This window comes from Ascaphus truei, unplaced genomic scaffold, assembly GCF_040206685.1.
Source record: "Ascaphus truei isolate aAscTru1 unplaced genomic scaffold, aAscTru1.hap1 HAP1_SCAFFOLD_325, whole genome shotgun sequence".
NCBI classification, from domain to species: domain Eukaryota; kingdom Metazoa; phylum Chordata; class Amphibia; order Anura; family Ascaphidae; genus Ascaphus; species Ascaphus truei.
The window spans coordinates 187,035-203,830 of NW_027456235.1; the positions used below are offsets into that span (position 1 = coordinate 187,035).

The following is a 16,796-nucleotide window of genomic DNA, read 5'->3' on the forward strand; positions in this document are numbered from 1 at the left end:
ACAGAACATACAGTTCATCTCCTCTTTATAGGTTGTGCCATGCCTGCACCTTGTCATGGGAGAGTTGGACGCAAATTAGACACCCCTAATGTAGCCAGTGAGTCAGATGAGTCCGCAGGTGTAGTGAGAAGGGCTGGAGTACACATACCGTCCTTCCCCTGCTTAATGGCCAACATTAGCCCATAGAGGTCTGCGGCAATTTGTGCCCGGTCAGTCAGCGTGGCACTTGTGTGCTACCGAATGGCATGCACAATGATATGTTGCTGGTGGTGGCCTGTCAGTGCCTTACTTTGGCTTCCATGCATGCCAGCTGTGCCACCACACTGCGTCTGTGTTTGTGGTCCCGGAATTCAGGAGAAAGAAGAAGACTCCATCAACACTTTTCCAGTCATTACTAAGGCGTCTTAAATTTGTGACTCGGTCCCTCCAATGGGGAGAGTCTCCTGCCATTGACAGGCTTTTGCTCTTTCATCAGTGAAATGTACTCAACACCTTATTAAGAATTTGAAAGGGATTAAGGCGGAGAGAGTTGGAATTGTTCCTAGTTCATCACAACGGGAATACTTTGGCATTGAGGGAGAAAGTAGATAATGAGCAAATTGAGCATCTTGCGGATGCTTTGGGGGTCTCTAGTGTGCAGAGAGGTGGTTCGTAGCATGGGAGGGTACTGGCCTTTTGGGTTACCTTGCATTTCAAGAACTTTTTCCGCTTCTGGTGGAGTTGAAATTGTGGGTGGGGTAATCTCGGCTAACAGGTATGTAATATTTAGGCCTGATAATATAGGGTGGTTGCTGCAGTCATTGGTATTTTAGCATCTGCTACCCTGATGGTTAATCCACTAAAGGATTTTGTGCTACAGTGCAAGGGTTTCTGTGGAAGGATGGAGGAGGGAAGTGGGACCCCTTCCAGCGATGTGTTGATAAATTTTATGTTAAGTAAGAAAGGGAAGGTTGTTCGGGTTCCAGTATGGAGAGTACTTTAGCAGGGCTGTTATTCTTGTTGAGTTGCATTGGTTTAGGAAGGTCACAAAATAATTTTTGGTTCACAAGATGGTGGCAGGTTGTAGACAGAAAGGCAGGATGCTCGTGTTCCAGTTATGTGGGGGGTCTCTGAGGGCTTGGTGTTCAGGACAAGAGCGGTTTGTTTTTCTGAGTTTGAGAACCGCCTAGTTTGGGGTTTTCATTGGCATTCTTTGGGGCCATGCGTGTGAGTGACCTGGTGGCAGCCTCAAGGTGGGGTGGGAGGGGGGGGGAAATCAGGTTATTTGACAAGGAGAATGTTCTGGTTAGGTTGGGCTAGATTCATTTTTTTATTGGAAGGTCTAAGACAGATCAGAAAGGTTAGTGGGTGCTGTTGGGGTTGTTGAAGGGGAGTCTGATCTGTCTTGTTTGGTTAACCAAAGAGTTGAGGTTGAAGTTGAGGTTTCATTCTTGGTGCATTAGAACAGTTCTGCCTTTTCCAGTGTCTAATTTATATTTATGGTTCATCTTGTGATTATCGGAATTGTGTGAAGGTTGCACTGTAGTTGATGTTTAGGCCGCGCTTATAGTGGCAGCGGCGTGACATCGCCCGAAAACAAATGCATTGCCGCCGCTGCGTGATTAAAATGTGCGCGATGGCGACAAAGCGACGGAGTGACATTGCGAAAAACTTGTAGCCGGCAAAATTTGATTGGTTAAGGGCTATCGTGTCACGTGATGGCCCTTGAACCAATCAAATTGCCGGAAACACACGCCATCGCCGCCGCCCGGTGAAATATAACTTTCGCCGGTGGCGACGTTGACATCACCCGTCTCGCCGTCGCCATCGACTGCACTATAGGCACGCCCTTATACTGAAGTATTTTTGCAAACCCTATATTTGCTCTAAAACGGCCTCAATTTTTCAGATATTGTGATGCTTTGGCCCAGTTTTTTTGCTAAATAACTTTGTTTGTTTTTTTTTTTGCATGTTTTTATCAACTAACCTAGCTAACCCCCAACAATTGCTGTTTTGTGTAAAAGATTAATCTTGCCAGATTTGCAAACTTTGTACACATCCATAGTGCTGAACCACTCAACTTTTTTTTTTTCTTTCAACCTACATTTTTATGCTGGGTTGCCTAGCCTATTATATAACTGGCCCCAGCAGTAACCATGGCAACTGGTCTGGAGTGAGGGTCAGCAGATGCGATCAAATGGGGTGCACTTTTATTCATATTTATTGGTTTAGCTTTTTACCGCATTATGGCAAAATCGGGGGCTGAACTAAGACATGAAACCGTTGGTCAACTAAAATATAAATCTACAATATGGATATGGCTAACGCCTAGAGATGGGCACTCGGTCTTTGGCTCGGGTCCGGTTCTGATTTCACACTTGGCTTTGCCCACCTCTAGGTTTAACCGTCTCTGGCCAAGGGGACCATTTTTCAGCAACTAATCTCTAGCATTAAGAAATTGCTAAACGGCTACAATAAGAATTGATACGGTGTACATGGATTTTCACCACTGAAATCGCCCTATACATTTTTATAGTGCTAAACTGATGAAGGTGCTTCTCAGAAACGTTGGACTTTTTTTACTATCTCGGTCATTAAAATGACCTTTTTGCATTATTTCTTCAGTTATTTTTGGTGTGCTTGGTCACTGTCTGTTTATAGTGCTAAACTGTACATAGAATTTTCTTGGCACCATTGCTTGCCCCAAAGAACTTGCAATCTAATTGTGCCTGAGGCACAGGGGGATAAACTGCACTATGAATCCTGTTGTCACTACAAGCTGCACTTCTTCTTTGGGAGGTTAAAACCTTTCGACTAACCTATTGTGACGGTAGCTTTGAAACAGGCTATTAATAATACACACCCAAAATATAACTGGGTTGAACTGAACGAGACATAGATATGATAAAATATAATTTATTCCTTGAAAAAGGTGAACACACGGGATTATACAAATAACAGACAAAATATAGCACTTACTTAAAGGTTATGACCAGAAAAGCCATCAGGATACAGAATGGGCCAATTCTTCCATAATTCAGGATCAGATGAAGACATCACAGCAATAAATGAAGATCATGCAGACATACATAAAGAAATTTGAGTAAGGGCTGACTCTGGTTTAAATACCATTTCAACCCCCTCTCTTACAACCAAGGCCCCGAGCTGTCTAGAAAAAACTCTTTGAAGGAGATTTTGGGCTTCCCTTGTAAGTGTGAAAACCGACACTTAAAAATACTCAGTCCCTTTGTTCCTGCCCTGAGTGTAAACAATCAGGACAGTTACCTTTTGACCACCAGGCTATGTTAATTTCCTCAGGATGCCCTTCCTGCCCTATTTAGCATAGCAGATGGGGTCTGCATTTTCAGAGCAGATCCAAAATCCCACATACACTTTAATATCTACACATATTAAAATACCCGGTTCTGGTAGGTCTAGCGGGTCCAAACTTTCCAGACCTTAATGCCGGAAGTGTTACACTATAGGGTCCAAGTTTCAGCCCGCTACAACCTTCGGAACCGGAGTTATACAAATACCACATAAACCGTTTCATATTTTATTATAAAAATCTCCGCTAAAAAGAAATCTCAGCGTTTCACTAAATCCCCATTGAAAACAATGGGCTCCGCCGCCATGGGTTTCAATGGAGCAACTCCGCCGTTGTAGTCAATGGAGTTTCCCGCCATAGACTTTCAATGGAGAAACCACCGCCATTGGAGTCTAAGAGAAAGTTCACAAATTTTTACATTTGTCCACACTCTGTCTGGTTGGTCTGAGAGGGCTGGGAACGGGTATGCATTAAAGCTGGAACCTTGGCTACATGCCACCCAAATCCCATCCCTCTGGGCATTCCAGAACCGGAGATATGGACTTACACATTTCAACATTTTACACTTAGTCGTTTTTTCCGCCACGTGGCTTTTCCCCATTGGACTCAATGGCCGGCGCCGCCATAGACAATGCATGGCGCATGCCGCCATTAGATTCAATGGTGCAACCCTCCTTCTCCGCTCGACCCTTTACGGGGGTCCCTCATTCCCGGACCCGGTGGGGATCGTGTGTGGGGGTCCCTAGGGGCTAGGGGCAAAAATAATTTTATTCCCAGGTGCCCTAGAACCCAAGATTCCCACGCCAATTGTCGTTGAACTTGACCAAAGTGATTAAACTCTTTTTCAAGACATTGTATCCGCTTTTGCGGTCTGCGGTGTGGATGGCTGCCAACCTGTTCCTCGAGGCCGGCGTCGAGGAATCTCCATTTTAGTCAATGAGCCCATTGACTTACAATGGGAAATCGCCGCTACTCCTCTCGGACGCCACCTGCTGGTCGTCGCTGTAAAACAGGTCCAAAACCGCTACTTCTGCCATTAGAATGCATGGAGTCTCAATGGCGACTTATGGAAGGCTGCAAAATGGAGCCTGAAAAGGCAGGAAAATTACACAAAGGGCTATAATTGCTATTTTAACATTACCCCCTTCCCTCCCGCATTAACCCTAGTGTATGTGTGAGTGCAAACACCAGGATGTGACATTACATTTACACAGGGGAACAAACATTTGGATACGGAAGCAAGGTAAAAACACATTACTGGACCTCAGTCCAGTTAACCCCTTGCTTCCCAAGTGATAGTAGGGGGTGGCCAAATGGGGTGTAACCCCTTTAATCCCGGGCCAAACCCCCTCTATCATGACACCTATTCCTTCCAAAACCTGAGCTTTCTCTCTGCAGACACAGCAACGTGAGCAGTAAGGCGATCAAACCTACATGGGTTCCCTTCAGCTCCACGATATCTGTGGAAGAGAGGCTTTCTTTCTCCTTGCAGCTGATGAATGGTGGGTAGGGTCAAAGCTGTTTATTGGATCGTGTCTGACTTAAAAAAAATAATTATATTCTCCAATGTTTTTGTCCAACTTTTTCTAGGAGACTGCAGCTCTCCAAGAACCTCTGCAGTGTTCCAGCTTGGTGAGGTCTTCTACATCGAAGCCTCTATTGAGTGGAAACCATGTACCTATGACCATCTATGTAGACAGCTGTGTGGACACATTCTCCCGACATAAACTTCAATCCTCGCTATGAGATTATTGCTCTGAATGGGTAAGGTCTGGTGGGCCTTGTCTAATCCTATATGTATTTCAATAATGCTAGTAAATGAGACTATTTCTTGTCCACAAGTGCTTGGTGAATGGAAAACCAGAGGATTCCTCCTCTGCCTTAAGATCCCCGAGGCCCCAACCAGACAACCTTCAGTTCATGGTTGATGCCTTCAGGTTTACTGGGACAGAGGCCTCCATGGAGAGAATTCTCAATGGACTTCCTGTTGTACTGTATGTAGTCATCAGGAATATATCAATGCAATTGTAACCCCTATACTGTATCATAGATTTACATCACCTGCAATCTGAGAGCTGCTGCAGCAACCCAGGCACCAGATCCCATGAACAAGGCGTGTTTGTTTAGCAAAAACATGTGAGTAGTTGTGATGTGTGGCTCTCTAGTCTGAAGACTAGATCTCCAAATAAGAAACTACTGTAGATGCATCAACAATGTTCCCCAACAGGGCAGTGGTGGGGCCAAAGCTTGCAGTACACTGGGCAAAAAGGGTGTTTAAAGGGTAACTACCATTTTAAAGGATGGGGGGTTAATGTTTTGAGGTGTATGGGTTATATATTTTTCCAACTGTTCCTTTATATTTGGGTAGGCTTACCTCCCAGCTGGTCACCACTGGAAGGCCCCAGTAATATCTGCAGCTGCTGAGACACTGGAAATTGTGGGGCATCGGGAGGCCAGAGCAGGCAGATCTACATGGGCTCACGAGGGATGGGGAAAAGAGAAGCCATGCCAGGTAGGCTTTACACCTACAATATCCTGTGATGCGATCCATTACTCATTTATTTTCACTTGTTTAGACATCAATGTCAACAGTTTATTCCATTTCCCAACCAAAGGCAGCCTTGTAATCCCCCTTAACGTTTCAATACCTTCTGAAATAACCCTTTACATCCTCAATACCCTCCTAAACCTCTTTATACCTTTCTAAATATGTAGTGGGAACCCCTTTGCCAATCCCTACTGCGCAATAGTTACATTGCAGATTCTGTCCTCACGTGGGAGGGAGAACCTTGTATATCGTTGGGTCTTAAATCAAAACTCAGTAAGGACTTTAAATAATGGTAATCTGCTTTTAAGGTCACTTTTGGGGGAGATAATGGCACATTTTTAGTTTTCATAGGTTTGTGGGGCTTCTGATAATCTCCCAAATTATTTACAGGTTAAGAGGGGTGCTTTTCAAAGAGTGCAGCACCTGTGTTTAGAATTCTAGTGAGTCTTAAAACAATGTTGCTTTCTGCAAGATATGATAAAAGCTTAACGTCTAGATAAAAAATAAATGCTTATTCCCAAATACTCAAACTCCCCCCCCCCCCCCTTCCTACAGGTTCAAACTCTGTGGCAGAATATAGGTCGGCAACAATTGGCCCCCTGTTTGTGATTGGTCCTGATGGCAACAAGGCACTCGCATTAAGCCAGGAGTCCCAGCCTTCAGTAAAGCTTTTGGGTGGTGGTGGCAGGTGGTTGCTTAAGTCTTGCGGTTATTTCTGCCTGTATTGCTATTGCGTCCCTGCAAGAAGCCATCTTTTCTGCCTGCTTCACTGAAATAAAACGTTTGCAAGCAAATCTTGTATACAGAAGTACTCCAATTTCTATCCTGGTGCGGCCTTAATAGTTATATCTCTGTAAATGGAAGACGTGTGTCCAGTGCACACCCCTCCATGAACAAACACTGCATGATGTGCTGTGTCCTGCTGCTAAACTCTATAATGTGTAGGGGAAACTTGTGAGGCTCAATCATGGTGATGCATATCTGTAGATGTAGCAGGTGTCACTGCTCACCCAGTTAAAAATTACACTTCTAACGCAATACCACAACGTCTCCATAGAATTCATTGTGTTGCTGCACATAATACACCAAAAGGGAACAAATGGTGCCTGGTACTGTATCTGTAATGTTACTATTTTTTTTGTTTCAATCTTTTTTATTGTATTTTTTGAGACATACACATCTTTACATAGCAAGGGGAGCATAATATTAAAGGTGGCACACATTATATCAAACATTTTTCATACAGTATTAAGATCCCATGGATATGGATCCATGTTACTATGAGCTGCTGCTCCCTGATGAAGAAACCCACAATTAGGAGTTTCTAAATGCGTTGGAGGTTTTTTGGAGTAGCAGAGACACCGTAGCAGCAAGATACCGGAAGTGACGTCAGCGGAGGAGCCGATCGATGAGACTCTGGTAGCAGTTGACTCCGAGCACGGAAGACGGATCTCCTCGAGTCGCTGACTTGGTCAACCCCACGGCAAGCGGTGTCTACCAGCCAAAAGAAACCAAAAACCATTGCACATGTCCTAGCCACCTCTGGTGAGTAGGATTCCAATTTTTCTCACGGCGGAGCAAGTTTTTATTCCATCAGGTGCAGCCGCACCAAGTTGTTTTACCATTGATACTAATGTATGCTGTCTTATGTTTTGCAATTGTGTTTTATTAAATTGCTCTGTTTATATACAACTTATAATCCTTGGTTAATGCACTATCGCAGTGTTCTATATGTTTTGTCTCTCCTATCTTGAGGTCTTCATTCCCACGAAGAGGACTTTGTCCACGATCCTATCCATTCGTACAGGCCACCCCTTAACTTAGCGCCACAAGAGGTTTACCATTTCTACATCTCAACACAACCTTTGGAGTGTTAGCTCTTGTGGGCAGAGAGTAGTGCATGTTCATTATCAGGGGGGGGTGGAAGGGTGTAGAGATACTCTGCATCATTATACAGTGCAGCATGTTGATCAGTAGCATGAATACACATGTTACTCTGTATTATTATACAGTGCTGTACCTTTTATTCTAAGGGTGCTGATAAATGGCTATAGAGGTACTGTACTCGGCACCATTATACAAAGCTAATCAGGGGGTGGGATGAAGCACTGGCTGTTAAAGGAGTTTCAACTTAACCAATTCAATGCCAGGAACGCCCATTGGGGGCCTGATTAACCTCTTCCACGCCAGAGACCTGCAGAGTATTGCCGTGTTCTGCCGTCCAGAACCCGAAATGACATTGGCCCCTTCCATTAACCTGTGCTCCCGATCAGGTCTGCCGTGTCTCTGCTTTAACCCCTCGTTGAAAAACGAGTTGAAGCGCACTGATATACAGGGATATACCAAATAACTTAAACATAGGAAGGATATTGACCCAGGGAGAAATTCTGTATGCTTGCCATTACTGGGGGCAGGATGGATTTCCCCCCCCCCTTATGACTGAGATATACCGTAATTGCCACATTTTCCCTATTTGGCTGAGGGGGTGGTAGGGATTTGCATTTTTCTGGATTTATAAAGCTATACATGAAGAATGAGTATCTTACTCAATCAGAATTTAACAAGGTTTTCAACCAAACGAGTGGTTTATTTTAATGCTGCTAGCATGGTTTTGTGAACAAGGCTCCCAATATGGTGTGAAGCTATCGTCCATGTGCTGGAGAAGCCATTAGCTCTGATAAAATGTATGGGACTCCAGAATAGAGAAACTGTTTCACAGCCCATGGAAACCGTTGTATCTATCCCCGTCTTCCGACAGATTACTCAAACCTATCCCAGATTGTCAAACACCCATCAGAACTGAATGTAACATGGGTTGAGTGTATGTAACATAGGTTGTATGTATGTAACATGGGTTGTACCTGTATGTATGTTGCATGGGTTGTATGTATGTAGCATGGGTTGTATGTAACATGGGTTGTCTAGGTTAGCATGTGTGGCTAATCTCCCCTGCCGAGTTATGCAGGTTACAGCCGCACGAGAGTTCACAGGAGCATAATTTCTTGTTTTCATCTCTGTACTAATTACTCAATCAAGGGATCTTTGGGGAATATCCCAGACACAGCTATGTTTCATGGTCGTGAAATTGAGATATAAAAGGTACTGTACTTGTAACAGAAACGCTACAGTCTGTTAGATACACAACTAGTACTAAGTGCTGCTAGATACTGCTCTGCTGCTGAAGAACAAGGGATGACGTCTTATTTAATACTATCCGTATATCTCAGTCTGTTGTGCACTTTATTGTAAAGTATTTTACCCCTTTATTTCTTACTTTGTGACTATCTATATACATATATATATATATATATATATATATATATATATATATATATATATATATATATATATTATAAAGCCGAAAATAGCTGTGTTAGTCCAGTTGCGATAGTGCAGAATAAATGAGTTCTTCAGTATTAGGTGATACCTTTTTTATTGGACTAACAATTTATGTCATAGGACAAGCTTTCGAGAGTTCTCCACTCTTCTTCAGGTCAAGCAATACTGATATACACAGGAATCTATGGCTAAAACAGAGTAGAGAGAAAAAAAAAACCCAGATATGTACTGTAGATAAGGTAGGGTGTTAAAAGTGTTTGAAGCCAGGGGAGGGTGACAAGGAAAGGTGTGGAGGGAGAGGGGGAGGGATGCTGTGGGGATGGGGAAGAGAGAAAGTGTGGATAAAAATAGAGGCAAGCAAGATAATTACAAACAATTTTGATAGGGTGTGAGAAAACCCATGTCCGCATTAAGTCCTTTGGTTTTGGTGTCAAAGAGTCTTATCATTCTGAGTTCACATGTTTTCCGTTCTTGGGTGCGTTTAAACATTCCATTGAGGATTTTGATTTTTAAATCATTTATGGAATGATCTGGCTGTGAGAAATGATGTCTCACAGGTGAGCAGTATCTTCCTTCTTCATGATGGAGTATGGAGTGTCTGTGCATATTCATTCTTCCTTGTAGTTTTTGGCTGGTTTCCACAATGTAGCAATCTTGGTCACATTTGTTGCACTGAATCATATACACTATATTCCTGGATGTGCAGCTGTATGATCCTTTAACATTGAGTGTTCCATGGTTGTGACTGGCTGTGGGATCTTGGCATATATGTTTGCAGAGTTTGCAGCGTTTGTTGTTGCACGGTTTTGTGCCATTATCAGTGTCTTTAAGTTCGTTGTGAAGTTTTCTGCTGACTAATTTCTGTTTGAGGTTTGGTGGTTGTCGGAATGCAAGAATGGGAGGTTTGGGAAGGATTTCTTTTAATTTCGCAGCCTCTGCCAGCATGGGTTGCAGATCTTTGATTATTTTTCATATACCCTCTAGGGTAGGGTTGTATGTGGCCACTTTTAGTATGCGTGTGGTAGGTTCTTTCTGTTTTTATTGTAGCAGGTGTTCTCGTGGGGCTTTTAGTGCAGATGTAATAGTTTTGGCAATCGTCTTTGGTTTGTATCCCTTCTGTCTGAACGATTCGGTCAGGGTTGTGAGATGCCTGTTTCTGTCTTCAGTGTCAGAGCATATGCGGTGGTATCTTATAGTCTGGCTGTGTATAATACCTTGTTTGGTATGAGTGGGATGGAAGCTAGAGTTGTGAAGATAACTGCATCTGTCTATTGGTTTCTTGTATACAGATATATGTAGTTTGCCATCTTTCAGTGTTACTGTTGTATCTAGAAAGCTTACTAGGTTTGCCGAATGATCCATTTTGAGTTTAATTGATGGGTGGAATGAGTTCAGGGACTCGTGGAATTGTTTTAGGTTTCCTTCACCCTCTGTCCTTATTATAAACAGGTCATTAATGTATCTGTAGTATTTGTAGTGTTTGTGGGGGCATGTAGTTAGGAATCTTTGTTCAAGATTTGCCATGAAAGATTGGCATATTGCGGTGCCATCTTGGTAGACATTGCAATCCCCATTAATTGTAGGTACATTTCCTTGTTGAAGCTGAAGTAGTTGTGTGTGAGGATGTATTCTATCAGTTTGGTAATTACATCAGAGCTGTATTTCTGATCCAGGGGAGATGTTGCAAGAAATTGCAGTCATGCCTCAATACCATCCTTGTGGGGGATGTTGCTGTAAAGGGATTCTACATCCATGGTAACTTGCAGTGTGTTGGATGGTACTGTAGTTGGTTGATGTTGTTAAGATTATTGAGAAATCTGTGGTATCTTGTATGAAGATGTTGGTGCTTCTGACTAAAGGTTTGAGGATATTCTCCACTAAGCCTGATATTTTTTCCGTGAGTGTATCCATACTTGTTATAATAGGTCTGCCGGGGTTTCCTGGTTTGTGGATTTTGGGAAGCATGTAGAAGATCCCAACTCCTGAGTTGTCAGGTATTAGTCGCTTCAATTGTGGTTGCAGGTGGTTAGGGAATGTTTGAATGAGATTCATGAGTTGCTTTGTATATTCCTGGGTTGGATCATGTGTGAGTTTCATGTAGTATGTGTTGTCTGTGAGTTATCTATTGCCTTCTTCTATGTATTTATTTGTGTTCATAAGCACCACTGTGCCTCCTTTATCTGCTGGTTTGATGGTGATGTTGTAGTTATATATATATATATATATATATACAGTGTTCGACAAACCTATACATTTGCTCGCCCCGGGCGAGTGGATTTAACCCCCGGGCGAGTAAATATTGGCCCAAGCAGCACACGTTTGGTACTAGGTGGCGAGTAGATTTTTTTGTGTGGCGAGTAGATTTTTTGGTGATTTGTCAACCACTGTATATATATATACCCAGCTACCTGAACAAGCTCCTCACCCCTACCACATGCAGCACCTACTGTATCACCTGAGATCAGACGCCAAAAGACTGTTCATGGTCCCAATGTTCAAAAAAGTATCCGGCCGCTCCTCCTTCTCTTACGGTGCACCCCAAAACTGGAACAACCTACCAGAGACACTCACATCCACCACCAGTTTAAGTTATTTCAAATCTAAGGCTGTCACACATTTTAATCTGGTCTGTAACTGTTTCATACGCCCATAATATAAATTATCTTTAACTGTGCATGCAGTCTTGAATATAATGTATACCCTGTTCATTTATGTAACTGTACTTGTTCTGTATGTCCTGGGCACAGAGTTAAGATGACAAATAATACATGGTTGCAACTACAGTTACATAAGTGAGCAGGTTATACATTATATACAAGACATTGCATGCACAGTTAGAGATAATATATATTATAGGCGTATGTAGCAATTACAGACCAGATTAAAGTGTGAGACCGTTTTAGTTATGAAAGAACTTAGGCTGGTGGTGGCTGTGAGAGTCTCTGGTAGATTGTTCCAGTTTTGGGGTGCACGGTAAGAGAAGGAGCAGCGGCCGGATACTTTGTTGAACCTTGGGACCATGAACAGTCTTTTGGAGTCAGATCTCAGATGATAAGTGCTGCGTGTTGTAGGGGTGAGGAGCTTGTTCAGATAAACGGGTAGCTTGCCCAGAAATCTGCATGTTAGACAATTAGCAGCACACCGTAAAAAAAAAAAAAAAAAAAAATACACCTTTGGATATTCAAACATACCAAGATCAAAAATTAAGGCAGGGTGGGTATTTCTTTTGACACTGAGTTGCAGATCAATCAGTGGGTTAAAACATATCTGTGGGAGACAATGCAATTAGATCCATGTCACATCAGCAGAGGTTATAGATCTTGCATGAAGAACAATAAATATATATACTATAGTCTAACATTATATATTCTCACTTAAAATGATCACTTTAAATGCATCACTCTTAAGATGCCAATGCGTCCCTTAGACTGGTGTTACATTTATACATGGGTGACCTGTGCATCAACACCTCATTCAGCAAATATATAATTTCCCACAATCTCATCAGCTTTTCAGCTTGGAATTGTTTCTCCCTTGTACAGTGCTTTATTGGAAACTTAGTGGTGAATTAAAATGTCTATTATATCCACATCTGCCCCCTACTCTTCCAGGGTACATGTTGAGATCCTAAAGTATGCCTTGCACAATCTTTGCTGCTCTTGTTTGCATCATTTTCTCAGTGCCAATGTCCTGTTAGATGTCTCTAAAACCATAGGTGAGGTCTGAAAAAGCGGTCTTGCAACTTCAGATATCATTCTGGAGATGTGACCTCCATGAACTGACACAGAGCTCTCGATGAGGTCTGTCCAATGATCTAAAAGTGGTATGGACACCTTCCCATTCTTACTGTTGATGTACCTTCTAGAACTGGACACTAGGTCAAATCTTACCATTGATCTGGACACTGGCATCTTTCTGGAGATGTGACCTCCAGAATAGGACACAGAGCTCTTATTATCTAAAATGTTCCCAGTGATCTGTAAAGCGGAATCACATCTAATGAATGTCCTTTTGAAGATGGTACATCTAGGACTGGGCACATTTGGAGAAACTGGGTAACTAGAGCGCAGGTATTGTGTGGTGTACATGAACTGCAGTGTGTGCTTTAGTATGAGAGTCAGCGCATTAACTGGAATTGTATTGCATTACTGAAATGCAGTGTGTTATGCAGTTTTGAGGATTTTGATGTCCATCAGTATTGTGTCTCTGTTGACGTTCCTCTTTTCTTATAGTCCAACCTGGAAGCTGTTATGTGGTGATCCTGGACTATTTTGTTCCTGTTGTTTGTGTTGTGTCTGAAGAAAGAGAAGGAGCCACATTTCTCATCACCAACATACAATGAATAATGGGAACCAGTCCTCAATCACTGAGTTCCTGCTTCTTGGATTTCAGAGCCCCAACAACCTCCAGATCTTGCTCTTCCTTTCTATTCTTGTGATTTACTTGGTGACGATAGTTGGAAACGTGCTGATCATGCTGTTGGTATCATCAAGTCACTTGCTCAGCTCGCCCATGTACTTCTTCCTTCTCCACCTGTCCCTATGTGATGTCTTGACCATAACAAACACAGTCCCGAATCTGTTGTGCGCCATATTGGCTGGGGGGAGAATCATGTCTATTGCTGGCTGCATCACACAATTTTACTTCTTCTGTACTTTGACCATAACAGAGTCCTTCCTCCTCATGGTCATGTCCTATGATCGATACTTGGCCATATGTAACCCGTTGCGTTACAACTCCATCATGGACCACAGACGCTGTCTCCAGCTCATTATCTTTCCCTGGCTGTCAGGTTTTACACTGAATCTCATATCGGTTCTCCCTCTCTCACTACTACAGTTCTGCGGCTCCAAAGTCATTGACCACATCTACTGTGACCTTGCCCCTCTCATTGAACATTCCTGCTCAGACACTTCTGTTCTTGAGTTGTTAGTCATGGTGTCCACCTACCCTATCGGTCTTTTCCCCTTTGTGTTCATCATCATAACTTATGTCTGCATCTTCCTCACAATTCTCGGAATCTCTTCAACCACTGGTCGTCAAAAAGCCTTTTCCACCTGCAGCTCCCACCTGGCGGCTGTGTGCATGTATTATGGACCACTGCTTTCTAAATATATTGTCCCAGCCGGAGGCCAGCCATGGATTGTAAACAAGCTCATATCACTGCTGCATACGGCGGTCACCCCATTGTTCAACCCTATCGTATACAGTCTGAAGAACCAGGAGCTCCGGGCATTGTTTTTCAAAATGATCTGCAAAATATGGACCTGCCCATCCAACTGGTAGTACTGCAACACATGATGGCGATGCAATATAGAGAGAGCACTCAGCCACGTAACATCAATTTCATTCACAGACCAGAAAGAATGGAAATTGTGTTAGTCTCTTATTTCATGTGGGGGAAAAAAAGATAAATATTTTGAAAAATGACGTACTGTTTATTAGATCAATAGCTGCTCTCTGGGTTAATTTTCATATATATATATATATTACAATATATGTGGGTTATTATATATATTTGATGTGTTATTATGTATATATATATCTGATGTGACCCCCATGGACCCACACATATATGTGTGTGTGTGTGTGTGTGTCCATGGGGGTCACATCAGCGAAAAGTCGGGAAATGGATTTGAGTGGATTCGCCCGTCTCTACATACCCACATCTCAAGGACACTCTTCCAGTGCCCAACCTGCAACCCACAACTCTACAAGAAATAATATGATGACATTAATATTATTGATTACAGTATTATTACTGTGGAACGCCTGGGTTGCCTTCTGTTGAAGTTAGCAGCCCCCTCAAGATTGTTTTTTATTTATATCTTGTACAGTATATATGAAATGTGGAATTGATTATTATTATTGTACATTTAAGATTGTACCTACCACATACAAGCCTTAGAGGATTTAATAATAAATGTATTCATGTCACACTTAAATTAATAAATAAATAATCAGCTAAACAAATGTGTCACCATATTAAAGTGCATGCAAATTTCTTGGAAACTGTAACAAAGTGATGTGATACAAATATTAAACAGTCAACCGTGTATAATTATTTAGATATTTGAAGAAAAAAAAATGATAAAATATATTAGTGCATAATATAGATGAAAATAGAAATCAATCAAAATAAATAATGTTGCTGCAGCTCAACCCCCTAAATAAAGAACTATTCCACCAATCGTACGTTATCCAAAACAGGGGAGCGCCGATGGGTACCCAGAAAGAACAAGAAAAATGTCCTTTTCATGGTCATGCTCTGCATCAAGCTCATTATTTATGCAATTTAAGCACTAGGATTCGCCATAACATCCTATATAAGATATATCTCCTTCTCTTTTGATGCGGTTATACGTCACCCCCACAGGCCAGCTCCCTACATCGCTGGTTTTCACTTCCCAATAATGGTGTCTGGAGGAACATATTCTGGTGCTAATAACTTGTGTTGATGTAAACCTCAGTGGGTTAGGAGGCCGGGACTTCTCCTTTGCAGAATAAGAGGCTTCTTTTACGTCCTTGATAAATCTATATTATTACTTGCGGTATGGACATTGAGCATTATCTCTGATGCCTCCCTCATATGGAAACCTCTCGAGGCCTTTAGTACAGGAAGAATGTCACTTGGATATCACTGCAACCCTAGTCTCATCCAGATGATCATCACCAGCAGGATCTGTCTCTGTGTAATATGCTTTTCCACAATTAGTATGAATGGGACCCTCCTTTAGAAGGGTAAATGGTTCTGTGATGTTACACAGCTTCTCAATCTGAAGGATTTCCTCGTGCTGAGCTCTATTCCCAGCTCCTGGATTAGATCGGAGAGTGGGAGTAGAATCCCTTCTTCTTGTCTGGTGACCTCTTCTAGGACTTTCTTCTCTAGGTCTGCAAGATGTTCCTCGATGTCCCCAAACAGAGCAGTGACTCGTCGGCACCGGTGGATCAGAGCCTGTGAAGACTGAGCCACATGTGCTGAATCAGGGATATCCTGAAGACCTGATGGGGGGTTTTAAGGCCTGGAGTTTAGCATCTCTGGGTTATGATAATCACTGCCATTGATTCCTATGGAAACTCTAGGATATTCTGCATTATAACGGGATAAATTGTGTTATCACTAGGGATAATGATTCTGGCTGCATCTGTGTAAGTTACATCAGGGATTTGCTACAAATAATCTCATCTGTACATTAAAGATCAGCTATTTGTTGTTTATCACTAAGTCCATTTTTGTGCTGATCAAATTGTTGACTCAGTAAAGAACGTTATGAGGCTACCATGTGGCATATGGCATCTAGGTCACCCAACATAATTTCAAGGTCCAACGTAACCTCTGTTGATCTTCATCAATAGTAAATCATTAACCATATAACAGTTGACGTACCTACAACATCAGAGGCTCTTCTGAGGCTCTTATTATAGCCTGAAAGCCAGAGGCTCTTATTATAGTATCACCATTAAGTGATGTGTGTTAGGAATTATTTACATACTGTACTTAACACCATTATCAATACAATTGGGTGGATCATATGCATACAATTACATCATTTACCCATTGTGAGGTTTACTTGGCCAGACAGGCCTATTAATTGCAACACC

The 16,796-nt window shown here is 42.3% G+C and overlaps 1 protein-coding gene and 1 pseudogene across 1 annotated transcript; both read left to right on the plus strand.

Annotated features, from left to right (window-relative positions):
- Positions 1-1,200: 1,200 nt before the first annotated feature.
- On the plus strand, positions 1,201-13,536 carry LOC142483386 (zona pellucida sperm-binding protein 3-like; annotated as a pseudogene).
- Positions 13,533-16,155, plus strand: LOC142483387 (olfactory receptor 1f45-like). The gene is made up of 2 exons (XM_075583465.1): positions 13,533-14,339; positions 16,084-16,155. Exons 1-2 carry the CDS (start codon positions 13,533-13,535, stop codon positions 16,153-16,155), a joined length of 879 nt encoding a protein of 292 aa, XP_075439580.1.
- Positions 16,156-16,796: the final 641 nt, after the last annotated feature.